General features: G+C 38.4%; 1 protein-coding gene across 13 annotated transcripts in view; it reads right to left on the bottom strand.

Moving 5' to 3' along the window:
• Positions 1–1,134: 1,134 nt before the first annotated feature.
• Positions 1,135–27,342, bottom strand: part of MCF2L (MCF.2 cell line derived transforming sequence like) — a 146,601-nt gene continuing 120,393 nt past the window's right edge. For 6 of the 13 annotated variants that reach the window (XM_040089980.2, XM_040090005.2, XM_040089988.2 and 3 more), the window contains 24 exons: positions 27,187–27,301; positions 26,133–26,252; positions 25,128–25,319; positions 24,742–24,933; positions 23,888–24,047; positions 23,668–23,738; positions 22,569–22,645; positions 21,462–21,528; positions 17,860–17,975; positions 16,810–16,879; positions 15,381–15,473; positions 15,139–15,231; positions 13,616–13,741; positions 12,827–13,048; positions 12,215–12,307; positions 11,698–11,776; positions 11,441–11,513; positions 10,132–10,247; positions 8,488–8,547; positions 8,064–8,138; positions 4,491–4,621; positions 3,772–3,884; positions 3,541–3,644; positions 1,135–3,411 (listed from right to left, as the gene is read on the bottom strand). In XM_040089980.2, coding sequence (XP_039945914.1) covers positions 3,317–3,411; positions 3,541–3,644; positions 3,772–3,884; positions 4,491–4,621; positions 8,064–8,138; positions 8,488–8,547; positions 10,132–10,247; positions 11,441–11,513; positions 11,698–11,776; positions 12,215–12,307; positions 12,827–13,048; positions 13,616–13,741; positions 15,139–15,231; positions 15,381–15,473; positions 16,810–16,879; positions 17,860–17,975; positions 21,462–21,528; positions 22,569–22,645; positions 23,668–23,738; positions 23,888–24,047; positions 24,742–24,933; positions 25,128–25,319; positions 26,133–26,252; positions 27,187–27,301 — 2,653 coding nt within the window. In that variant the 3' untranslated portion in view covers positions 1,135–3,316. Of the gene's footprint in view, positions 3,412–3,540; positions 3,645–3,771; positions 3,885–4,490; positions 4,622–8,063; positions 8,139–8,487; positions 8,548–9,402; positions 9,490–10,131; positions 10,248–11,440; positions 11,514–11,697; positions 11,777–12,214; positions 12,308–12,826; positions 13,049–13,615; positions 13,742–15,138; positions 15,232–15,380; positions 15,474–16,809; positions 16,880–17,859; positions 17,976–21,461; positions 21,529–22,568; positions 22,646–23,667; positions 23,739–23,887; positions 24,048–24,741; positions 24,934–25,127; positions 25,320–26,132; positions 26,253–27,186; positions 27,302–27,342 lie in introns of all 13 variants that reach the window. The other 7 variants (XM_058419218.1, XM_040090040.2, XM_058419217.1 and 4 more) reach the window with 3 other exon arrangements.

Genomic DNA, 27,342 nt, shown 5'->3' on the forward strand with positions numbered 1-27,342 from the left:
GGTTGGTTTTTTGTTTGTTTTTTTTGTTGTTGTTTTTGTTTGGTTTTCTTTTTCTCTCACTAGTAGTAGCATCATTAGTTTATTAGCATTAGTATTATTATATATAAGTTTGTTCCAATTATTAAAGTGTTCTTAACCCACAAGTTTTTTGTTCCTGATTCTGTTCCTCAGCCCACTGGGGGGGAGGGAGTGAGCAGCTGCATGGCCATGTCCTGTTTGGGCTTAAACCATGTCACCAGCCAGAGGAGCAAACACTTTTCTTCCCTAGAAGATCCCTGTGTTAGTTTGTTCTCCTTCTTGTGTGATCTTGCTCTCTAGTTCATGAGATCTCCCCTACAGTTCTGCTCTATAAATCTCCTTGCCAGCACAGGCTTCAGCTTTGGCTTATGTTTTTTCAGCAATTCCAAGAAAAATGAACTACTGTTCAATTAAAAATTAATATATATTAATGGAAGGACCTCCTTTTGCTCAGAAAAGTAAGACTACCTATTACAGAGGGCGCTGTTAGGATGACAAGATCAAGAGTAAACAGAAAGCAATGAGTCTTAGTAACACTCTAACTGGATTGTGTATTGCACATGGCCAATAGCTCAGCCCAAATCACTCCAGTCAGTATGAAATTCACCTGGCATGGCATGGTGGTCCCTAAAGTCATCAGTCAGTGAATGTACAAGCATGTTCCTCTTCAGGTGCAGCAAAGGTGAACATGGTGTCTTGCTTCTCGCCCAGCTGTAGCCAGATGCAGACCCCCAGCTTGCTCTGCTTTTACCACAGGATCCATGGATACGCAGCTTTCTTTGGGAAAACCCAGCAGTGATGTGCTCTCTTTCAGAAAAGGGTGTGTGGGGAAAAAGGGAATCAATCCAACTACCTGGCACTGGCTTTCATTTTTTTATCCTCAGCCTGCAGACAGGCTTTAATTCCCTAGTGCCAGGCATATGATTCTAAATGAGGCATGACCACAAAGGTGAAATGGTGTTTTTCTGAGATGGTGCCAGAATGAGCAGGCTGAGGATTTGAATATGCAGACCTGGTTTTCTGTTCCAAATCCTAGAACCTCTCTCTGTTTCAGTATGATAGCCATAAAAACCTCTCAAGACTGGGAGACAAAATAAACCCCAGAGCATGTCTATATAAAGGCTTTCAGCAAGAAGCGCTGAAATTTATTCAAATTAATTACAGCAGAGATCTCTGACTTTGAACTTCTAATTCACAACAGCAGTAAAAAAGGAAATTATGAAATGGGTTGTATTAAAGTGCAATGATGTGGAAAAAACATTGAAATAACACAAATGAGGCTACAGTGAGAAATGAAACAACAGTCTCATCCAAGCAATGACAGCAATATATAAGTAAATTATGTTACAGATAATTTACAAAATAACTTACATAGATGAGCATAAGATAAGCTGAATCTCCTGTTGCTATTCCATTGTTAAATAGCAGACTAAATATTCCTGGTCAGCACAGTATTATATGGAATAATTAAAAAAAAAAAAAAAAAAAAATCAGAGGATTTCCATGTTGAAAAAGATGCCTGAAGTAAAACCATGATCAGCATTTATATTGCAGTACTGCAAGAAAACTAATTATTTATGAATTGTAAAGTGACACATTCAGCAGCATGAGGACTATAAATACATCTTTTACATTGATACATCATATCTACACATATATACATATCTACACACGCAGATATATACACACAAGCATATACATGCACACATATATGTGCATAAATATATGTGTGTGTATACATGTGCTTCAATTTGTGCTGACCATGGTCAGCTGCATTTTGATTGCATCTGGGGTAGGGTTCTTCTGCATCATTCTTAGGAGTGTTTGTCATTTAAGTTTTCTAATCTGCAGCCTCTAAACCACAAAATTCTGATATGGCATAAAGACAGAATTCAGGGCTCAGCCGTCAGTGAGTCTAATGAGTAACAGCAGTTCCCATTGACATCATCTGCTGTGCTTAGTGCTTCTGAAAAGTTATGCTCTTCATGTCCCCATTAGTTTTAAATAATGTGGTGTAGGAATCAGTTAAAAACCTCTTTTCATTTAAGCAAAAATATTTGAGAGATGGACAGGAATGAATACAGTATTCAATACATGCACTTAATTTTGTACTGTTTGTAAGGATGGTGTGAGAAGAACGTCTGACAAAGTGAAAATTTACAACATTGGCTTACATCATACCCTGAAAATGGCAAATTTAGAATCACTCTTCCTTTAAAAAAAATTAAAATACTTATCTGTAGAACAAATCTGACTCTTCTCTGTGATTTTCTTTTCCTCCTGTGTTCCCCTTTTATAGAAAAATTATGTCACTGGGGTTTTTTTCCTCTTTGAATTAATCTGAAACACTGTGGACTAAAAATATGTTGGCTTTCCAGCCCTCACAGGCCTGTTTGAAGGAAGGCTCTTGACCCATAGTGAAGTTTCCTCTGCCTGTAACTATGTTGTGAGAGCTGAAAGTAACCATGCAATTACTGTTCATTTAAAAAAAAAAAAAAGTGAAAAATAACATTTGTGTTTCGTTGTGCACCTGCATAAGGAAAAGGATACTACTAAATTGCCAAGGCTATGTAAACACAGTGATCTTGGTAAAGAATTTGGTTGTGAGGCCAAACAAAATACCTCAGAAAAGAGCTATTCCATTGCACATGTCACTAAAATGTTGGAAAGGATGAAGTAATAGTTTCTCTTGATGTCGTTGTGGTCAGTGAATTGGTCATGTCTGCACCCCAGACTCTAGGAAGCAGAAGAATATCCAGAAAACCCAAGAGAAAAGGGTGGACCAAACCTCCTTCCTTGTTGCCGTAAGTGTCCCATTCATTTCACTGACCGAGGTATGTCCTTGGAGAAAGGGTTTCTTGGGGAGAAGAAATTGTAAACTTGGATTTTCCTCATACCTGTCCTGTACAGTGATTGCTGTGTCATTTGTTTACAATGAGCTTTTAGCATTGAACACATTTTGTTTGCTCACATTCAGATTCTGGCTGTTACAAAAAGATACAGTCCTGCAGAAATCTGATTGTGTGTCAAGGAGAAAACAGCCTTTCTGCTAACAGCTCTTCAGAGCAGAAACCTCTACAAAATCCTATTTCAAATCATTTAACTTTTATTTACAGCTTCACATTCCATGCACTTCTCATTGGGATCTTCTGAGAGAACCTGTAAAAGTCACCACTAGAAATACTCAGAGCTGGCAACACAGCACTGGTGGTTCTCCAATAAAGTCCAATGTCCAGAACTCTGCAGCAAATGACAATCTCCAGATTTCCTTCCAGGGAGGTGGGATGAACATCTCATATTAGCCCTTAATGTCAGAGAAGCTGGTGCTACTGACATTGCAGCTATCACTGCAACTTGATGATGTGCTCAAATTGCTGGAGGCAGTGCCTGATTCTGGGAAAAGAAAGGGAGAAAAAAAACACCCCACAAGAAAATATTATATAGTTGTTGTTTTTTCATTACTTTCTTTGATAATAGGAATCTTCAAAAAGACAATCATCTCATTTAAAATATATAGCCTACCAGAGCTGCTTAAAGATTGAGCTGATTTTGAGTTGCCTATGAGCATCAGCAGATTGTTTGCTGGAATCCAACCTTCTCTACCACTGCTCAGGTTCTTTACAAACCTAAAAAACATATAAAAAAATTAGAAGTCAGACTTAACCATCTGATGCCTTTGAAATTTTTGCCCTAAACATCTGCCTTCTAAACACAGTTCTGCATATAAAAATTTCCGAACACAGATCTGCGTACCAAAGTCCATCCTCCCCTTCACGAATCAGTTGAACTAGATCTCCACTTTTCACTGTAAATTCTTCAGAAACTCCTTTGTCATAATCAGTCACAACTGTATATTTACCAGGAGTCTAAATGCACACAGAGGAAAGAAAAGAGATTATTTCTGTTGAGTACTTTAAGGTATGTTGCAGCTTTTGTTATGTAATTATAATACTTTTCCCTTCTTTCTCATGTACCTACACGCTGAAGATGGTGTAAATATACATACTGCGGCGTTAAAATTCTGCTGATTGATTGCATGTAAATTCAATACACTAATTCTCATTCCCTGAAAAACATTCAGTAAAACGTTCCCACTGCAACCATTAATTCATATGGGTACAGAAAATAAAACCAAAAGAAACAGAAAACCTGGCAAACCCGCGCCATGGTGTCTGCGTGCAAGTCTATTGACATGGTGACTGAGCAAGTCCTCGCTTGATTGCTGTATCATGGCACAAGCAGCCACAACTCGCTGGGCTGCAGGTGAGCAAAGGCACAGAGGAACCTCCCCGAGGTACAAACACCCAGCTGATGGAAGAGAAGGAGTTCCTCTCCTTTGCCCCGGGAATTTTGCCCAGCTGAGCATTTCAAGGCAGACACTTTCCCTCCTGCCAGCTCCAAAAGCATTCCTGTATCCCGCCACACTGCGCTGGTATCATTTGCTTAGCTCCATAGGTAGCATTTCTGGTTACCAGCTTCATCTCGCCTCCCCCTCCTCCTCCTCCTTCTTCCTCCGCATCCGATGAATTCAGCGGTTCCTCAGCACTAGACCAGCCGTCATTTTCTTCGGATGCATCGAGAGAATGCGATGGTTTGGCCCAGCCTTGGGGAAGGAACAGCCAACAGTTAACCTCGCAACAGTGAGCCACTGACTGGGAGAAAGGTTCTCCCCACTGAAAAGCTTGTAAGTGATCAGCATAAACAGGAGAAATACATCATAAACAGGAGCTCATAAGTGATCAGCATAAACAGGAGAAAAACCGACACAGAGGTTATTACAGTCACTGGGTGAAATTCACTGCTGGCAAAAGTTGGCCTGCCTCCATCTGAGTGGAGTTGTGGAAATGCATGGCAGTGAATTTATCCCTTTGGATTTATATAAAGGGAAATGAATGGAGAGAATGCAAATTTCCAACTTGAAAAGCAAATATATAAAAGTATTTGTGTAACGAATATACATTATACAAAGAGAAACGAGGGATAGATGATCTTTTTTCTTGGGTGGAAGCAAAAGACAGGAACATACACTTCTTGGCAAGAGGTTGAACACACACACAGGGCTGTCACCCAGAGTGACCTAACTAGCTTGCTGGAATAAGGGATAGATAGCATTGCCTCCTTCACACTGTTAAGCACTGTCAAAAAAATTCCACACAAGTTACAAGCACTCTGTACTTCACCTGACAAGGCAGCCCATTATTTAAGAGGGTTCAGGCTGATGCAAGAATATTTAAGTACTCAGAACTATCTTGGTGTTAAGTCACTGCACCAAACACCACAACAACAATATCCTGCCTGTCATTTATTGCTTTTTCTCTTTCAGGGTGAAGCATTCAATTTATTCATAAAGCTGAATCATATCCAGAGTGCACAAAATCCTCTTCCAAATAAAACGACATTAGGTTTTATTAGTAGGATGTTTTACACCAAGTTCAGCAGCTGCTAATAAATGTGTTGAGCTTATAATGAAAAAAAGTCATAATAAAAGAGATAAGTATTTGTAAGCAAGCTTTTGTTTCAAGCCAAATAGTAGCAACAGTTAAACTCAATGAAAAGAATGGAAGGAAGAACAAACCTCCCATTTTATGTAACTATTAGTTAAATAGCACTGCATGGCATTTTTGCTTTGCACTGCTCCTGAGACATTTGTCACACAGCTGGTCGTGCCAGCGCATTAGGAAAACCCTGAGTAGCATCAGAATAAAGCCAAAGAAATCATAGAAAGGAATCACACTCGGAGCACACCAAACAGAGTGGGACTTTTACCTTGCCTATGCTGCTGAGTGACCTGCACAAGATTGGAAGTACTGACCCATTTGGCCCTGTCCAGGGTTAAGAATGAACTTCTATCTGTGAAGAAACTGAGTAATAAATTTCTGCTGTATTCCATGAAAATTTCCTTGGAAGCTTACATCTTACAGTTGGCTTTTTGGACACAGCTGAAACCATTTCTGTTATTTCTAAGAACAGTGCAACAAAACAAAACTTGATTTCTCCTAATTGTTCCAAGCTCTCATTAGAAACAGAACCAATGAGTTGCACAAAAGAATATACAGTGAGATCACTCTAAGTGCCTGTAACCTCATACTCACTGCATAACAGCTTGAATACGTTTTGGGTACATTGTGGGTAACAGCTCTTGTTCCTCAGCCTCTTTCTATTCTTGTATTGTGCAGATGTGCTAGGAGCAGACTGGCCTGGTCCTGCCATACCAATGTTACTACTCCTCCTCCTCACACCAGCTGGCACTCCACAATTAACAAGTCGATATAAAAGCCCATCTCCTCCTGGGAAGGGAGGCGGTCACTGTGTTGTATTCCTAATAGTGAACTACAGGACGGAAATGATGCATGCACATTCAATCTGTGTGCATGTGTTACATCAGAGCTCCCTATAAAGGCAGGAAAGGTAGGAAAAGGGTAGGCAGGCCTGAGAAAAGACAAGGTTATTCAGAAATTATTTTAGATATAACGATGCCAGGAAAACCAAGAATTCATTAACTGCTTCTCTTCAGATGTAATCTAACAGGTTTCTTAAAAGAGCTATGATCAGCCTACAACATGTAATTCTGACACTAATTCATATTCCTTGAGCTCACTTCAGCATAAATCAGGGCAATACAGCAGTGAAAGGAAGTAAGTGGGGGGCCGTGTGCTCTGCTGTGGCCATCACCTGGTGCAGTTCCATCCCAAAATGTCTGGTCATCTCCCTGCTTATCCCTCTTTGAGCTGGGGAAGGAGGAGAGATGAAGTGCATGAAAAGAGATCGGAAGGTGCAAGACAGAAGGAGGAGTTAGCAGATGTTTTAAATTAATTTACTTGGTTTAGCAGTTTTGTAAAGATGCTTCTGAGACAAAATCAGATAAGCCTGTTCCAAGGACACAATCATTTTACTGTAAATCAGCAATGATCACGGCAAAATCCTTGGAAAATTCCAGCACCTGAGGAAAAGGCCATAAAACACACTTTTCTTTCAGACATTTTTGGGCCCTCAGGATTTCCACGGTACCTGGAGATCTCAGAGCTTTGCCTGCCAGCTGCAGAAGAATAACCTTGTAACTCTCATATCCACCCTTGTGGTGCTTCTGTGTGTGTCTATCCCAGGATTACATTGCCTGCTGCTCAGCAAGGTGAACGGTGTTGCAGTTTCCTCAGCACAGCAGCTGAGCTTGCACCATTTCCACAGACAAGACAAAGACTTCAGAAACCTGGAGAGTGGGCTGATGGTAGGAATTGAAACAGCTCCACCTTTAGATTAGTATTTTCTAAAGGAGATAGTGGTGGTAAGAGTCAGGAGGAGGGGGACTGCTCTCCTTGTACTCTCCGCTACTCTGGTTAATTAGCCCTAGAGATTTGTACTCAAACTTTCACCATCAGCCCTGCTGGTTAGAAATGGGTTGTTTAATTGAAATACTTTCCTATTCTCTGCTTAGCTGTGAGTTGGAAGGATGGGAGGCAAATTGCTGCAAGGGGTTCAGTTAAGACATCTGGGCTCCACAGGGTGGTAAAAGTTGCCTACTGTCACCCAAAGAGAGATGTAACAGGTCTGTGTCTGCAGTAATAAATGCAGATCTAAAACGGAAATTCCTCATGACAGTGATCCGAGTTTTGGAATTTTTTTTCTTTTTTAGAAGTTTAATCCTCTCCACAAGAGCCCCAGTGACAGAAGGATTCTAACACATGGAAAACCATGGTTGCAGAGTAGCTGGACAGCCCTGTAATTCCATTAAACACATGCTCTTTCTTCAGCAACAGATCTCTTTCCCTCTGTCTTCTAAAAATGAATTACTCATATGCTACTTTATTTAAACCAAGGTAAAACTTAAAACAAAACAAAACAAAACAAAAAAACCAAAAAAACCCCAAGCTGGTAAAAACAGTTGTGCTATCAAAACCAGTATATATAGACCCACTTGGAAAAACACAACTGATGTCAATACTCCTGCACACAACAGCGTCATACAGGTATTCTCAGCACTCTGATGTAACAGTTTACATGAGGGATGTGTGGGTACTTGTGGAGTACAAGATGTGGCATCACTGTACCTCTTGAACCAAAAGGAGTTGGGTCACTCACTACTTCGTGCCGTTTGGCTTTTTTGTCAGGACTGGTAGGAGAAGCTGCAGGAGGATGAATAGGTAAAAAACACAGAAAAGAGATATTGAAGAACTGGAAAAAAGAGAATAGGTGGATTGCATGCTAAATACCTTTGAGTTTACACTGGAAAACAATTGGATTTCTGTAATCTAATTTTAGCTGTCACTAGTGCATGGCAACAGAAGGAATTAACTATTTACAAGTAGTTATTTGAAGATAAAGTGACAAATTTATTTTACAGTAATAGATGAAAATATATGTAAGCTTTTCTAAATTGATTAGACATCAACTGAATACAATTAACTTCAATTTCAGACAAATATTACCAGATTAACCAATCATTTTAATGTAAATCTAGTGCTACAGCAATACCTGGTCCTGTAAGAAGGATCATTGGCAATGTCTGGCTTTTAGCAGAAGGAGATGGAGTTTCTGTCAAGGCAAGCATGGGACATTAGTGCTCACCTCAATAGCATTAGATACACAACCCTGGAGTCTCTCCAGAAAGAACTCAAAGGTAATTGGGTTTTAAACAGGCATTCTGGAAAGATGCTTGTGGGGGAAAAAATACCATGCTGTTGAACAAGTGCCATCAACTTAATGCAATTCAGACTGTTCAAAGACAGCTCTTCAAAGCAAGAAGTGACTGTATCAGCGTGATTACTTGGCAGGAGGAAGCAAGAAAAGTCTCAAACTTTTATTGCCCGTTTTAGGAAAAAAGAGGCAAAGACCATTTCTGGAAGAATAGGGAAATTCTTACTTATTTTTCTGTCCAGCAAAACAACATTGTCAGACACATTCTGCTGTAGTCATTTATACTTTGAGAATTTTGTTAGCAAGGATGCCGATAGAAAAATCCTCTATAAAACTTTCAAAGAATCACCTTGATTCCCTTTTGCCAAGTACATCTGGGGCAGATCCACTGAAGCTAGAAGCAGGCCAGATATCTGGTCAGAAGACAAATTCCTTCCCCTAGTTTTTCTACAGGAACGGGGCACTATAAACTCCGTCCTTGGCCTTGACAGTGAGATTGGAGGCACTGGAAACCACACTCCTTCTCTTGCATCTCCACAGCCCCACTGTTCCTAGCTGCATCTCCCCCTCCCACTCTGGAGCTGGCTTCCCTTGACATCTCCCTGTCAGAGGCACTGGCTAGGGAACCTAGCTTGACCTTGGAAGAGCAAGCTAGTGTGTGCACTGAAAACCTACCACACTACATACACGTACAAGGTGATGCTTCAATTACAGCCTCACACAGAAAACAGTCTAGCCTTTTTTTTAAGTTACCTTTCTGACTTTTGAGGTTAGTAAAGCCCTGCAGCGTAAAGCGCTTTTTTGACAGTACAGAGCATTCTGAGGTAGAGCTAGAGTTGTCTACAAAGGAAGAGAGAGACACAGAAAGGGAGAAGGCCATGAAAAGATCAAGGCAAAAAGTCATTTACAGCTGTGCCAGGGAACCTGCATGTTAGGATGGGAAGGGACAACTGAAAGTCGAGATACAACACAAGTGTCCGGTTGTTCTTGCAGTGCAAGGGCTTGTACCGCCACTGGTTCAATAAATAATCTCCATGATGGGAAAAAAAAAAAAAAAAGAGAAAAAACAAAATAAAACAAACAAAAAAAATCCCTCTTAGGTCAGGTAATGCTAAGAAATTTTTTCAAAGAAAGAGAACCCTGAGAAGCTGGGCACCTTTAAGAGAAGACCTACTGCAGACTTTGGCCTCGTAACAAATAGTTTCCACCTGCCTTTGGCTGCCATCCATTCAAGATAGCTTTGGGCCTGTTCACACCACACCTGGAGTGCAGAAATCCATCCCAAGCTAAGGGCAGATGGGACCAGCACGCTGATGCAGCACTTTGTGCCTTAGGGCTGAAAACAGCGAAGCCCTGCTCCTTCAGGGGTCCTGCTGCCTCCCCTGCACTACCATGGCTACTCTGCTGTGGATCTGCCTGTGCATCTGCGGTGCAGGCATGCTCCTTGCAATCAAAGACCACAACATGCATGGGCAAACTCACCTTTGCCTTTCTCGGGGTACTTTGGTGCTACTGTAGTGCCACAGCCTTCTAGACTTGAGAGATCAGCTTTTTTCTCCTCCGTTTTTTTGGTATTTCTGATGTGGTTTCGTGAAGGACTGTTTATTAGAAGAGAATGAAGACAATCAATCCACTCATGGGCTCTTGCATACAGATATATAGGCTGAAAACCATTTATTTGTTACTTCCCAGACTGCAGCTTCCAGGACTGAAAAAGTCATTGGTGATTGTGCATTTAAAGACCATGAGAACACACGAATGAGAAACACCTCTCCTGACTAACTGCAATCACATGTACCATGGTAGTAGTGGGAGTTACTGGAAAGATGGCTCAGGACAACTTCCACTCACTTGCAGCTAACATGTTCCTCCTGAATGTACTAAGAATAAAAGAAGGAAGATAAAGAAATAAACTCTGCCTCTCAGTAGCTCTTAACACAGGAACAAATGAGGGACCTTGCTGTGGATTCCCATCATTACTCCAACTGGGAATGGGTAGAGAAAGACACTCCACAAATGCGATGTATCTGGGAAATTCTCCCTGAGTAATAAATAGATACATTAAATATACAGGGCAGAGAGCTACCAATAGATATTTGAGCACACACCATATGGATATGAGCACATGGGCTTATGGATAGGTATACACACACATGAAAACCCAGACTGAGTAGCAGAGGACAAAGAGGTGTTGGGCAAGAGCAAAATAACAGATGGGAACAGAAGAATATATAGGTTGGCATGGTGAAAGAGGGAAAAAACCAAAAAACTTCACCCAGAAATTGGGACACTGGAGGAATTAACACATTACTTAGGCATAAAAAAGAAAGTAACTTGGAACAAAAGAACAAGAGACAGAGAAAAGATACTGCTGTGAAAAAGACAAAAAAAAGAAGGTAACATGACATTGGAAAAGGAAGAAAAAGTAAAGGAAAAGACCAGTGAAGGAAGAAGAAGGTTGCTCCATACATTTATCTTATCGGGACTGTAATGTATATCATCAGCTGCTCAACAAGCATACACATAATACCACCAGGATTTTGGCTGGTGCAGAAAATTACATTTCTGTGGCATCCTCTCTCAACTGGCAGAACACATGCCACTGCTGCTCAGTTTAACAGTTCTGGAGATGTATAAACTCCAGGCTTTACAGCTTTATAGTAGGAAGAGAACTAATCCAAAACCTTAAATCACAAGGACCAGTGTCAAGGGGTAGGAGCAATGATGACCTGCAAATCAGATGTATTAGTGTATTTACAAGATAGCCAGGCTGATGTGACAACATACTTGCCTTGCACAAGATGATGCTGGTAGTGGTAGAGGTAAGCTCTGTGTTTGTTCTAGTGTTCTGTGCTGACTAGCTTCTGTAATGGAGAAAAGAAAAAGAACTATTAAAATTTATTTGTGTTCTACACCGGGAAGATCTACAGGGCAGGATGTGAAGATCAAAGAGAAAATAGATTAAAAGAAAAAAAAGAAAAAAAAAAGAAAAAAAGAAAAAAAAAAAAAAAAAAAAAAAAAAAGAAGAGACTCTCCAAAGTATTTTACCTCTGCATGCCTGCAGTTGACTTGTCAGCACTTTTCTTATTTCATTTACCCAAGTAGCTTTGACTTCAGGGGTTGGTGCCTACCCAAAAATAAATACAATCAGCCATCAAGTGCAGAATAGTTACTACACAAATAGTTGCATGCCAAAGCATAGCCTCAGAGCAATCATTCAAGAGAGACAGACAAAGCTCCCTCTCCAGCGTTTCCATGCAGAAACTGGTTGTAGCCACTGGAACAGGCTGAGGCAGAGGCTGTGCATGTGCTACAGCCAAACCCCATCTCCCAAGCCATCCACTACTCCCGTGACAGCTATACTAATGGTGTACACAGTATTCTCTATGGACATTGCAAGATGTGTTAATTTTTTCCCCCAGAAGACCCTTGCATTGAAATATGATTTAGGTTTTCTTAGGGTTACACTCCTGCATCCCTTTTTTCCTTTTTCCTTTTTTTTTTCCTTTTTTTTTTTTTTTTTTTTTTTTTTTTTTTTTTTTTTAAGTAGAGCCATGCTATTTACCTGTATAATGTAAACTTCTTCCCTTGCATTATACCAGATTTCAAATTTTTTTGCATCACCTTTGACATTTTCTGTTATTCCAACTGCAGCCATCTGGAAGCAAAGAGAACAGAAGCTGACCTACTGCATTGCAATTATGTTAAAAACAGAAGCAGGCAGCTACTGGTATTCTTTGGTAGCTTATTACTGAAAAGGAAAACCCCCTCTGGCTTCTTGCACAAGGAAAAGAATAACTAACAATTTGTGATCTGCGTGTTGGAGACAAGAGATTTAGTGCTTTATATCAGCCTGGCTACCTTGGAGGGAAGAAGGGTTTAAGTACATTAGATTGAGACTGACTTGTAGGACTTTTAAAATCCAGACCACCAAATCCTTCATGATTTTTATATTACCTTTCCCTATGTTTTCTCTGTGATTAATGCAACTGCCATTCAGCTGGACAGACAGCAACACAAAATAACACAGACCTGCAGCACCAGTCAGGTTTGTCTGAAAGAGTGGAGTTCCCAATACAATGCTGCAACACAGGTTTGCACAGATAAAACCAGAATGTTGTATTACTGCAGGCTAAGCCCTCAGTACCTTGACCATCAGGATTGATCAGTGTCTTACATTTAAGGAATGTTTGTAGCTATAAGAAGGTGCTTTCTCATATCCCTCTCCATTTTCTTCCCGCTTTTTACAGAACAGCACTGCTTTCTCATGGAGGAAGAGGTGTCGCTGCATTGGCTTGAAGCGTGCCAAATCTTTCACCTTTGCGTGACCCTTTTTATGATCTGTCCAAACATTGAAGGATCCCTGCATTAAAAGCTTGCCCAGCTCATTCAGGTTTCCCTGGAACAAAAAAACCCAGTGATATTTGTAACTACAGAGATAACATCAGATTAAAATACAGATTCTGAACAGGTCTTTAGAAGTCTGTTGTTGCCAATAATCTCTCACATCAGTGTTTGTGTTGGATTTGGAAATGCTACAAAGTCAGTGTTGAATTTTTACATATAAATTTCACTGGCCAACACTGTTCAGGCAGGATTTTACAGTCAAGAGTACCAGTAGCAGAGGCACAGAGAACTGTGCATAGAGAGAAGGGAAGCACAATACACATTTGGTTGTGTGGTTTTGCCCCCCAGACTCTGCTCCAAGTCTGCTTATGTATTGTTTTGGCTTTTGTTATTTTTTGGGGAACTGAAAGTTTTGGGTGTAGTTTTACGCAAAGATCAAAGAAAAAAAGAAAAACTTAGGTAGACAGAGAAAAATATCAGTCATAGCAGGAAAACTTCAAAAGGTATATTTTGTAAAACACTCTGCTCATTATTAGCACAGAGTATAGGGCATGCTGTACATATATCTAAAAAAGAAATGAAAATACAGGTAAAAGTAAGCAAAAATACTGCTACTCACATCATAGCCTGTAATGGCTATCTGGTGCATAGAGTCATTAACTGCTTTAAGAATGCCCAGTATAGAAGTTAGTGCTTCCTGAAGATCTTCAGCACCTTCACAGTTCTTACTGTACTTCAGCATTTCCTGAGTGCAAGGGAATGACAACACACTTACTTAGCTTTTGAAACAGTAGCAACTAGGAATGTTCAAATTTTAACACTGAATTTTAGGCAGGGGTGTTGGAATGAGATGATCTTTAAGGTCCCTTTGAGCCCAAATCATTCTGTGATTCTGTGATTTTAAAGTTAGCAAAGTAAAGCTTTATACCATACAATCTAGTTAATTCAACAGTGGATGGAATTCAGTAGATCTTAAAGATTTACTTCTCATTTCTCCTGTTCATTAGCCAAATATATTTCGTTCATCTAGAGGTTTTCTTGTATGTAAGAATTTTACAAGGCTAATTTTGCAAACATCTTTTTCATCACAATTGCAAAAAAAAAAAAAAAACCCAAACCAAACCAACAATCCTTAAAAAAAAAGATAGTGTTTTTTCATTTGTTACGTTTTAGAAGTGAACAAATTTAAAAACATAGTCAAATTTAATCTTTTAATTATGGCAAGGTCTGGCATGCTAGTAACAGATTTCAACTTACTGCAATGGGTATTATCTACACATTAAAAAAAGAATCCCTTCTCTAAAGGGATTATTGGTGAAGCAGCATCTTCCCATTTGATACAGATAAAACACAGCAGCAAGTTCATGTGGAACTCCTCTGACTTCCCAGTATGAAGATAAGAATTTACTCATCGACTGTAGGAAGTTAAGATATTTTCAGTCAAAAACCTTTATAATTCTCCTCTCTTTACAAAAGATTAATGTAATTAATTCTTTAAAGGCTGTTAACAGCTCAGTTTTACTCAAGAGTAAATCTGGTTTGTGGTGAATTTTTAAACTACTGTTAAATACAAGAATTGTAACATGTCTTAGTGAGAAATATTTCTTAGTTCAAACATGGCAAAATGTTATATAATCATTTAAATAAATTTAAGATAGCATATTGCTCTTATTTCACTCTCTCAGTATAGCATATTTGAGTGATCACAACAGCATCTTTTGTACAAACACCATGCAGTGCTCCCTCTCAAGTGCACTTCCTAGAGTCCAGCAAAGCAAGTTCCTGCAATAGGGGTGGGGGGACTATAACTGAAGTACTTCGGATACTCTATCATCTTTGTTTCAAAGTTTTCTTGGACCTTCTGGTTTCCCCTCATCAACTTCTCACCTTCTTTTCAGCCACAATCTAAGGACAAAAGTAGTTACACAAGAAGTCTCCATGTAATATTTGCTTATTGTAAGTTTTTTGACTGAAAGAAAAAAGAACTGAGCTGAAAACTCATGGACAGGGATTTTCCATTTACATATCTGTTCACTAACTTTCAGGTTTCTCTCCAGCAGGATGAGAGAAACAGCTTTCAAATTAAAAAAAAAAAATGAAAAGCACAAAATGTGCTTAGCATTATTGTTTAGTAATACTTACTTTTAGCAATAATTGGTATTTGGTTATTCTTTGAACGGGTTTCAGCAAGTATGAGTCCAAACTGAGCTTGTGGTCGAGTTTCCTTTGACATTCCTGTAATCAGTGTTGGATTTCATCAGGACACTAATCAGTATTTGTGCTATTTGTTGTTGAGAAGATTCAGCAAAAATAAACCAAACAAAAAACCCCAGACCCCAACAAAACCAAAGCCACCATTATTTTAGGGATTTGAGTGAGCATACCTGGAAGAATACAGAATCTGAAAACTGCCTCCACAAACTTTCAGATCGAGGTTTATTTTGACAGTATTTTTCATAAATCTGGAAGTCTTCCATCTGGAATTGGGGAGACAAGCAAAAAGTTAATGAATTCTTGTGACTTTAACAGACAAAGTTCATAACAGTTTTTTCATTTTCAATAATGCTATGAAAAAATCCACCATGACCAAAAGTTGAATCATTGTTTTTTTGCTTGGGATTCCTCGAAGAATTGCAAAATCACTGATTTTGTAACGGTTACTAATTTGCAAAATAAAACACTCCTGTTACTTTTTGCTTCAGTTGAATGTTAAACACTTTATGAAGAAGCATATGTTACATTTACAAATATATTTCTAATACAATATGAAAAATATCTCAATGAGTGCCCAGCCATGAGATCCACTGTGTAGCTTTTTAAAAAGACTTTGTCTTTTTTCTTTATTTTCATTTCACAAATGAAATGAAATGAATGTGTGTTTTTCACTGAGAGTCACACTAAGGTAAACCAAGCAGTTTGTTCCCCTTTATTACTTCAAAAATTAAATAGCATGACTTCTGCACTTGCTGAAAGCAAAAGGAAATAAAGACTGTTGAAAATGATGTAGTAACCAAGGATATGAAGGAAAGACCAGGTAGGAAATCAGCACAGAAGGACCTCCATCACTCAGTTTTAGGAAACAGCATCTCCATGGATGTAGCCAGTAAACAGAATGGAGAGAGATGGCTCCTCCCAAGCTTTAGAACATCAAGAGGCAGCAACAGCAAGAGTCTGATTTCCATACAAATATTCTTATTTGGCCTTTAGTATACTACTCATTATATACAGTATATTAGAGTATAGTGTATAGTATGAGTAGTAAGTATACTGTATATATACTTATACACTGTATACTATACCATACAGTATATAAGAGTATAAATAAGAGTATACTACTCAGTACTATACAGTATGAGACTCATTGTTTAGTACACCCCTGATTAAAAAAGTTCAATTTTGTCATAGCTTTCTATTTTTGGAATAAAAATGTTTTGGACGTACTCCGTTGAGGTGTCCTCTTTAAAGAAAACAGAAAAGAACAAAACAACAATCCAATAAAGAAATCAAACCAAGTAAACCAATCATTTATCGTGATGTGAAATAATGCAGTGCATGACTCCTCTTCATGATTTCCTGACTGCCACTTTAAAAAAGCAGTTTTCTTTTCATGAGATAGTAGTTTTTTCTAACGAAATCAATCGTGCTGCACAGGGGAAAATATCTCTTACTCTCAAGTAGCATCTACATTCTCAACTTATTACATGTTCAGGACAAACAAAGGGGATGTGGTGGTAATTGCTACGTAAGAATCAATCACATGTTACAGCCCCCAAGAAGTTTGTGAATGAAGTGCCAGCAAAAGGCGACACGTACCTGATCCAGAAAGCACCGTCCTACTAGTTCTGGGTATTCTACATAGGTTTCTAGTTCTCTCAAGAATATTCTATGAAAAAGAAAGTTTTCTTAGAGCACACATTAAAGAAAGTTGTTATAATGTTCATAGTCCTGCAATTAGTTTTCTAAGCTTTTGGAAAGAGTTGTAATGCTACAAAACTAAACATAATTCTTCTAGCTCATGTACTTTATAGGGGATGGAAAATTAAAACAGATATTCTGATCAGTTTCTTTTAGCTTACTGTTGCTGCAACTGAAATCAAATACAGGATTGGAGAAGGAAGGGGGATTTAATTTAATTCAGCAGCAGGATTTGCACCATCTAAAGTGTTTGGGTTTTGCTTCCAAATACTACCAAGCACCACACACCAAACAACTCAAAACCCCAAACTTCCCAAAACTAAAAATAAACCCACCCAAAAAACAAACTAAAAATATCAGTTACAAAACTCTCATTCTAGTTTTGCCTGAATAAGAAACAGCTACTTAATATGCTTAACTTCTCTTAAAAATCAATTTCTCTTTCTTCTGAATTTATATATTATCCTTTGAAGAAATGCCTCTCTAGCAGCAAGGATTAACACTTCAGAGAGGTCACTCAATATATATTTTCATATATAAAAATAAATATGTTTTATATATTAATTTTACATCTTATTTAATACATCTATAGAAATATAAAATTAATTACCCTCAATCAGATGTAAGAGTCAATAATTTGTATTTAGAATAATAATTCACTTTCCATAGCAAAAGTAATAAAAAAAAGAAACCCAGATAAAACCTACTTTAATTATTTTGTAACCAGATCCAAATATCCTGCTTCAGAAAGATGACCACAATGCGAAATTCTACCTGTACCGCGTATATGCAGTTTCACACAGCTTTGCTCATCTTTTCTAGATATTTTGCTTTTCCTCTTCTATGCAGTACAATGTTGACATGCCATATAGACAAGTAGAACTTTGTAAGGATCTTTTAGCAATCTAAGGCAGACTAAAATACAAAGTAAAGAATGCAAATCCTCACCTGTTGTGAAAGTGATAAATTTCTTCCATATTTCCAAACAAGATATCTTTCTTATTTTGCAATTCTGGTGAAATGAGATGAGCCATTAAGGGGTTGTCCATCTCTGCAGCATAACCCTGCAACACAGGAGAGAGGCGCAATTATTATCTCCCTTTACTTGCAGTACTTCTCCCTTGAAAGAGCTCAGTATTAATCATGAAGAAAGAATACAAATTCTGTTTTTCCATCACCCTGCTCAGACATACACAGGGTCTTTAGAAAGGCACTTGAGTAAGTCCTGCGATTCTAGATAAGTGAGGATAAAACAAGGTTTGCAATAATTTTCACCAAGTAAAGGCATTACATATCTATACTGCTTACAAATTATAGCTCATACTCTTTTTGCTAAGACTTCAAACATCTGAGTTGAGAGCCACAATTCCATTACACATACAGACCTTCATGCCTGTCTTAGCCATTTTTAGAAAGGAGTAAGCTGACTGTAGTTATGTCTGAAGGTAACAGAAACCATTCAGCTAAAAATTCTGTTTAAGGCACTCCCATTTGCCTTGGTACCAAAAGGAGTAGTTTTAGACTCCCACATCTTCCACTTGTCATATAAGCACACTTTCTCTAGCCTGTTGATCTGGCACAGAAAAGGACACAAGTGGCTTTAGCCCAGGACTGTTGTCCTCTGGCCCTGACATCACTGATCTGCATTCTCTCAAAACATTAAAAACCCCTAAACAAACAAAACACTCCCAATAAATCAACCAGAAAAATGGCAGGAATTATCCAGCACCTGCATTATAAGCAGATTTCTTAATATAAGTAGATTTCTTAGCATACAGGCACTGAAGGAAGATGATCCTATCTTCTTTAGATTTGGCTTAGATTTTTCTCTCTTGTGTGTTTTTGTTTGTTTGTTTTTAATTATTTTTTTTAAACACAAGATGATGCTTGCATGGAGTCACACTGATTATAATAAACCACACCAAATTATAACAAACTAAATAAGTAAAAGAAAAGGTAAGCAAAAGTGCACCTACAATTAAGATTTTTAATTTCGACACACGGTCCAAACTACAAAAAGTAGAACTAGCTGGTAAAGTCAGCAAACCTGACAAATCTAGCATTTGGATATGACAGAACTACTTTTTTAAAAAGAACCCAGAATCAGCCCGTTTAAATACCTTTGGATATTTCTTCCTAAAACACCACAAAAAGAAAAAAAAGAAAAAAAAAACCAAACCCAAAACCAAAAAAACCAAAACAAAACGAACCCAAAAACCCCCAGTTTAGGCATAGGCAAAGATGATGGAGCTCATAAATAGTTAAACATTGGTTCCTTTCCCATATTTCCCCTGACCCCAAGTAGGAAAATGCTGAGTCTGAAAGAGAGAGGGTGGAATAAATAAATGAAGAAAAATTGTACAGCCTTAAACATTTTTTAAATAATTTAGATAAAATGGAGTTAATTTTTTTTTTTTAACAGGAAAAGAACTACTGCAGCCACCATGCCGTTTAGGTGAAGAGCTGCACCAAGAGAATGATTTCCACTTTAAGTCAAGATGATATCGAACATCACAGCACAGCCAGCACTGACAAAAAAGGAGTATTGAATTTAGCTGACATCCAAGGAAGCCTGACAGAGTTCATTACTTGCAAATTTTGAAGGAACAAAAGCCTGAAATACAAGCATCGACAAAAAGTTTTCGTCATTTTTTTCACTTTAGGCTGATAACCATTTAAAATTTACTATAAAAACCTTCACGTTTTACTACCTATGCACTAGTTGTGTTTTAAGAAAAGAGAGGGAAAGCTACTTAATGCAGCCACAGAGATTATTTAATCTTACTTAGATTATTTAATCTTACTTTAAAAATGTTTAAGGCCTTACTTAGTCTTTTATTTGAATGCTGTTCTAAAACCATCCAAGTAAATGGAAAAAAGAGTAGAATTCAATACCTAAAAATGGACCAGTATTCTTCTCCCAGTAAAGATTACTGAATTTCACAGACTAAAGTGGGATGATCATGGTTATTAATGAAAGAAAAACTGATCTTGGATAAGGTATAGCAGTTTCCAAATAATCAGTCTTGGGAAGCTACCTTGCTTTTTTTCTGTCAGAATCCTCGGCAGCCATAAAATGCATGGCAAACAAATAGGACATAATTAGAGTAGACATTGTCTCTACAAAGGAGTGCCAGCTTATTTTACGTGAAAAATTGAAAGATTAATAGAATAGGAGAAACAAAGGGAATGGGAGGACAGCCAGAACTATCGACTAATAACTTGAATTACTCAAAAGCTAGAAGACTGCCACTGAACCATACCTCAGCAAATCTCTGATCCAGAATTACTGCTGGCACTCCCAATCACCCAAGTTCAAGCTAGAGGGATACCAAACTGCAAAGGAGACACAGAGAGGTGTGCCTGGCACGAGTACTGGAGTGTCCATCACAGTGGCACAAAACCAAGACACTCGGCCTCGCGAGACAGGATGTGCACTGCACTCTAAAGAAAACAAGAGTAATACCACAGGAATAGAAAGCAGAAGCAACAGTAAGGACCAAATATCCTTGAACTATTCAAGTCTTGATTTTATGAATAGACCTGTACAGATGCACTGCATACAAAAGCAGATAATAAAGTGATCTTTAAGGCCCACTCCAAACTGGGTTTTATTATCACATGTCAGAGGTGACCATACCGGTGTTATCAACACTTCCAGCATCTGGACTGAGCACCGGGTGTAAATGCTGTGGGATGCTCAGCACAAACTAGCAAAACCAAGGCCAGAGTCCAAAACCCTCATACACTACTCTTACTTGAAGGTATATATTCAGCAATTATCAGTCCTGGTCTATAACTTTACACAGTTCCTGTTTAGGAGCTTAACACTGATATGGGCATCAAGAATATCCACTTGTCACAACTCTAGTTCATCCTGATGAAATTATTCAGCCACAGTTATCTGCAACTTCATCATTCCCTGCAATCAAATTGGATTACAGGAAAATGACACATCCATAGCTTAAGACTTCAGCTTGAGGAAAGAAAGAATACTGCAGTGCTGCAATCATGCCTCCCAAGTGTGGAGCAAAGGAGCACCTTTGCTTCCTTGATGATTTCAAATGAGGATTTTATTACAAGGCATTCTGTTTCCACAGTTGTACCCAAGACATGTGGAAGATCACTTAAAGATACGCTAAGGAAGATGTAGGAAACAACTTTTCTCCTCTGACACAGTAGTCTCTTGATGCAGATTCACATTCCCGTGTGACTCATGACCTTCCTGGAACTGACCCAAGACTCTGGAAAGAACTTTTGCAGGAATTAACGATCATTACAAATCTCACTGTGATTCCACCTAAATACTAAGGCACATCTTATTTTCTGATCAATTTATGTTTTCTAATGCAAAATCCTACTTGTATGACTATTTCTAGAAGAAAAATGACATATTGCTGCCTCTGTGAAAATATGATGAAAAAGAAAAAAATATAATGACCACATTACTTGACAGAACAAAAAGAGGCTTTATGGTGGTAAGGAAAATGTAAGAGCATCCATGAAATGCAAGAGATTCACTAACATCCACAGTGAAACTTAGTCTTTACCTCAAGAACACAGAGAAGTTCTTCCACATACGCTCGTTCAGTCTCGATAAGTTCATTCATTACATGCCTGTGGACAAAGAATGATAATTAAGGTGAGCTTATTCACTTATGTAAAGTAATGAGGCAACATTAATTTTGTCTGTGTTTCTTCTTTACTTCAGACAATAAAAGAATGATTCCCATGTAATGGCAAATGTGATGTTCCATGGACATTCCTGTTATTACTTTATATGTCCTTATTGAGAGATACGTATTTTTAAAACATTTTAAAATTTTTGAAAATGTGTTTGAACAGGAAAACAAAATCTGGCAGTTTCAGTGCTGTAATAACTGAATTAAAGCAGCAGTGTTTTATCATTGTATGAACAAAGTCTGGTTACATTGTGTTTGCAACTACTTTGGGAGCTGGAGTTGGAGTTGCATAGGATTATCAAATACAGACATAAAGCTAGACTGGTAATTTTAAATTAGAGGCATTTAGGGCATACTTTAAATATCTTGATGATGCTTTAAGATTAATTTCCATTATGATCAAGCATTGAATCATTCTTCCTCCCCAAATCCATCCCTTGTGATTTTGTGTGATGTAACAGAAGGTCATAACATATAAGTAGCCAGTTTATGAGTAAAAATGCAAGGTCTGCTATATGCATTGCAGGTGGTACTAAGTAATTTCTTTAACATATGTTTTATTGTTCAGTTTTAATAGAAGTGATTTTTTGGTAACATACATCAAAACAGGGACTAAAAGGAGTCCAATAAAAAGACAAAGTTTCAAAGCATGGAGACCAAAACCTTCAATAGATTTACAGGGGGGTTATTACTCAAAACTGTATCATCTCTGAAATGAAAATATGTAGATGTCCTGCCACAGCATCACCTCACTGCAGTGAAGGGAGACTCTGGTACTACCCAAACTCTAAATAATGCTGCAAACAGACTGAAATGTCTTCCTCTGTGCACAGAGCATAGCCAATGCATTCCAAAAAGCACTGAGGTTTATTTCAGAGAAATATACTTGTTTTATCAAATCCTTAGCCAAACTCAGGCTTTGCTGGAACCAAATAGGAGAAAACCCACACTTTTTGCTTATCAAAATATACTTACTGCCTTAACACAGCTAGGTTTTCTTCATCATCCATTGTAGAGCCTCCTCTGCTTTGATGGAATTCAGTCATTTCACTCTAAAGAAGGAAACAAACAGTAAAAAAAATAATCATGGCATCACAGATGCAGAAAAAACACTTTAAAATAAAGAACTTTGTGCTCAGCACTTTTCTCTGGAAAGACTGTACTCCACTAAAAATGAAGGCAGTTTGCAAGAACACTGTGAAAAAAATCGAGTCACCCTGAAGGTCTTGAAGCACACAATATTTGGATATAGAAAGTTCTCCATTGAAAGCCAGTTTAGAAAAGATGTTAGTTCAAAGCCCCTTTTCAAGAAGACATCAGAGCACCAGCATAGTCTTGTAGGCAACACTAGCCTTAGTCTGTTTTCCAAGCTAAAAATAATGTACTGTGCTAACTTTCTGGTTACTTCTTTACCTGACACAGAAATTCACTCTTAAAACTTTTACTGTAATGCCTAAACCTAACTATGGCTTGCTGAAAAAAGAGAGGGACTCTGCTTTCACGCCCTCCTTCAACAACCCCTTTTCTCCCTAAATGTTGTCCATCCTGGTCATGTGGTCCTGCCTTCCTTGCCTTTTGCTGAACCTTTGCTGAGCTGATTCAACTCTAACCCAGTGAGAAACTACTTGTTTTTGTCGCTGCTGTCAGGATACTTCCCTTCCTGCAGGCAGGGCAGGAAGACCATCCCCACACGGGAATGGCAACCCACTAGGTCAGGTGAAGCTGTCTTGGAGCCAATGACAACTACTTCTTCACTGTCAACGGTTTTAAGAGTAGCCAATTACTACTGGCAAATAAAAAATATTTCCCGTTCATAGACTTAATATTTTGCTGCCCCTAACATTTTTCCTAATATTGGCAACTATTTACTTTAACCTCCCTCATAACCAGCCCAGCAACAAAGCAGCCCCTATTTAAACCACATGACTGTTTCACCAGTGTTACTTCAACTGGGACGATGCCATCACTTTTTCAGTAGAATTCCCTCATACTAATTGAGAGTTCCTGAATGTTCTGTTGTACTATGGCTTTTTCAAGCAGTACATGTGTGAAACATGCAAAGTGAAAAAAATACCTTTCCTTTTCTGTAGTTTCCCCTCCGAAGCGCGCTGCTTTCTGAGCTGGACGCGTTTTCTCTTTGAAGACCTACACATGTAAACCAGAATCAAATGGAAGTTTGGATCAGATCTGACACATGTGTTCATGCAGCCACAAATTATGGCTGGAGTTTCTTTAACTTTCTTTTCTCTTCTCAGCATAGCACAAAAAACCTAAAGGCTAATACAGTTACTTACCTGGAGAGGTACAAGGAGATTTTACAAATGCTTCAGGTCTTGGAGCAACTGGCTGAACAGGACGTGTCTGCTTAGCTGCCAGCTTCTTAAGACTTACTTGTCGCTTTTGAAACATTTCTTCCATGCTTTCTTGCTTCTGGAAAACCTTTTGCACATGCTCCTATGGTTGCCATGGAAATAAAAAAACCAAAACCTTGAACTAAAAAAATAATTTAAATAACTTATTATAATTTTTAAATTCTTGTCAGAGACCTATCAACAAGCTACACTGACATCTAGAACATCTACAGCATATTGACTTGAAATTGCAATTACTTTTATACCATATATAGAAATACTACACTAACTCTTCACTCTTAACAAGGTGTAACTTACTGTGATTTAGTACACTTAAAAATTGGAACATCACTTCAAAAATATTTTGTGTGCTTACTATAGAGAAATCTGGGATTCAAATTTCAATTTTTAAAAAATAAGATATTTTTGAATTTCTAAAGGTTCTGTTACATGAAAAGATCAACCACGAATAAAAGGAATATATTCTTAAGTTCTAAAAAAGAAAAAAAAGTAGCACATTTTTTGCCACATAAAACAAAAGATATTTCAAATACTCACTTGGGAGAATTTTTTTAAAAAAGTAATTTTACTGTCTGAAAACTTTGAGTAGTTATGAAAAGTCTCTGAACCCCTGATGATTATCCAATAATATGATGAGACTCAGGCACAGAAATGTATTGGCTTTCCAGTTCACAGGTAATACTCCTAGTACTGATTATTTAGCTTTATCAACGGCAGTACAAGAGAGCAATTCTAAAGAACAAATGGACACACAGATACACATAAACTTCTGGTACCTTTAGGTCTTCACTGAGGATATGTGCATACTCTCTGTAAATTTTATTCAACTCCTTGATTTTATTGCCAGCACCAGTATCCAGGAATTTTTCAATCTCCTGTAATGCTGATTCTGCACCATCCTGAGACTGACACTTATCTACTGGCTGGGAAGCCAGCAGGTAAATTCCTTCATCACACCACTTCATGGACTGGAAACAGAGAAGAACAGGCTCAGAATGCACCAATGTCAGCATCACACACTAAGAGCCTAAAACACCTCAACCTTGTCGTGAATTCTGCTATTTAAAGAGAAAATTTCCAGCACGGTGAGATAATGTTACCTACCATTATGATAATTGTTCAACTGGGGTTTTGGGAAACAACTGTTGCACACTAAATTTACCTTCTCTAGTAAGTCATGCAGTTCCAGGGATTTGTTAAGAAGATTTCTCCTCCGTTCTGTCTCAGTAGTCAAAGCATCACAGAGATGATGAAGTTCACTGCATTTTGGAATAATGGAGTCCACAGCATAATGATTGCTTTGAATAAAAGCATCACGCTCTGAGGCTAACATTCTGGCTTTTGCTACAGTTTCCTAAGAAAAAGAGCACTGATTAAAATACATATTTCCTTGGATCAAGATCAATGAAAAATATTTAAAATTGTTTTTACACAGCAAAATACACATATCGATAAAGAATACATCTTTAGTTAATATCTGCCTTGCTTAATAAATCAAAGTGATTTCCTGTCTTCCCAGATGCCCAAAAACTTTCATGTACCAGAGTACCTCAGAAAAAACAGAGAGTTTAATCACAGGCCTCACTGTGAAGGAACCACTGTTGTCTTTCTATGCCTTATTCAGCAGGATCTGTGTGTGTATGCATGCAATTCAGGGTACAGCACCAACCTGAACTCGAATTAAAAAATACCTATCTCAGCCTTAAGAGCAATGGCCTCATTTAGAGAGCAATTTGTTTCACTGTGAAGCACAGATCAGAAAAAGGTTCCCTTTTTATATTGTTCAGTGTACATTTCTGTTGGCCATCTTTATCGTACGTTCAATACACAGCTTCCTTATTTCTAAGATTCATTGAAAGACATGGCTTTAACAGGAATGGAAGCGGCCCCTCGATTAGTAAATGCAAAACTCGGCTATGTAGACACTTCATGCAATTCTTACATGAAGCATTCACACTTTGTGTCTGGTCAGTCTGCTCTTTATTGAGGGATGTCCAATAATGCTCCAATGATTGAAGACTTTATTACAGATTCCTTCTGTAAGTTACCTGAGACTCCAAATCTGCCTTGCTGTCAGCTTAAGCTGGCACACTCAACAACCAAAGCCCATTCCCCTCTGCACGTGCACTGTCATAGTAGAAATTAGGGAGACTTGCAGAGTTCTTACATGTGATTTTTCTTCAAAGCTGGCAAGATCTTTCAAAATATGCTCCACATGTGAACGGCTGTTTCCCACATCTGTGAAAGCAGACAGTCTCTCGGACACAATATCCAAAGCTGCTTTGACCTGAAATGAGACACAGCAATGGATGAACGACGAGAGCTCCACCTCTCCGGAGACCCACCGATTAAATAGCTGATAGACACTGTGTGCAGTCAGGTGACTCACATGATGTGCTTACTGGGGCACAGAGACAAAGCAGCTTTCTTTGTCAGCCTACCTTTCCCCCCCAATTCAAAAGGAAAACAAATACAAAGAAGAGGCAGTGAAGTAATCCTGTTTCCCGGTACTGAAAAAGATGCAAGAAAACTAATGATAAGGAAACATTTATGATCTTGCTTTTACCAGATGAGAAGCACACAAAGCAACGTTAATAGCAAAGCATGGGGGAGAGGTCCCCACTCTAGGAATTGTTTTAGAGACACACAAAGGCTTGCAAGAGGGTTTCTGAGTGCTGCTCTTGTGGAGACACAGGGGCTGTGCTCCAAGATCAGCTACACCGGGGTAAAGGGTCTAGAGATGCCATCAATGAGCACATGAGCTAAACAACATGAGATCAGAAACTGGCTGTGAAAATTGTAGTTCAGCCTCCACCCAGCTCCTAATACTATGGTTGCAACTTCCCACCCACAGTGCTGGAGACAGCCAGAATGTTTAGTTGAGACTTGGTTCCATAAAAGCACCTATTGGCAAGATGAAAGTGTTGCAGCTGCATTTTGTGCTTCTGCGGTACAGAACAGTTTCAAAGGAGTTTTTGAATGCTTATACACTGCTAGGTTCATGGAAAAAAAAAATCTTAAGCCTGCAGAGAAAAAAAAATTATGTCTCTCTATATATATTCAAACTAGTAAAGATAGCTGTGTGTCAAGTAAGGGCAAGTACAAGAAAAAGGTTGGAGAAAGCTTTCAAGTATGCACAAGAACTGTAAAATCAAGAGCAGGAAGCATTTTCTAATAATTTCTATATTACCAAATATTGACCGCCACCAAGAAGTTCTCACCTCTCTGAAATCGTGTTCAAAATTCCGAAGGCGCAGACACTGCTCTAGTTTTTGCTGATGCTTAATCCAAAACTCATCAAAGGCAGTCTCTGTTTCATGTAATTGAGCCAGTAGCCTTTAAAAATCAAAACAAAACACATAAAAAAAATACTCTAA

Source organism: Hirundo rustica, chromosome 2 (assembly GCF_015227805.2).
Source record: "Hirundo rustica isolate bHirRus1 chromosome 2, bHirRus1.pri.v3, whole genome shotgun sequence".
Classification (NCBI taxonomy): domain Eukaryota; kingdom Metazoa; phylum Chordata; class Aves; order Passeriformes; family Hirundinidae; genus Hirundo; species Hirundo rustica.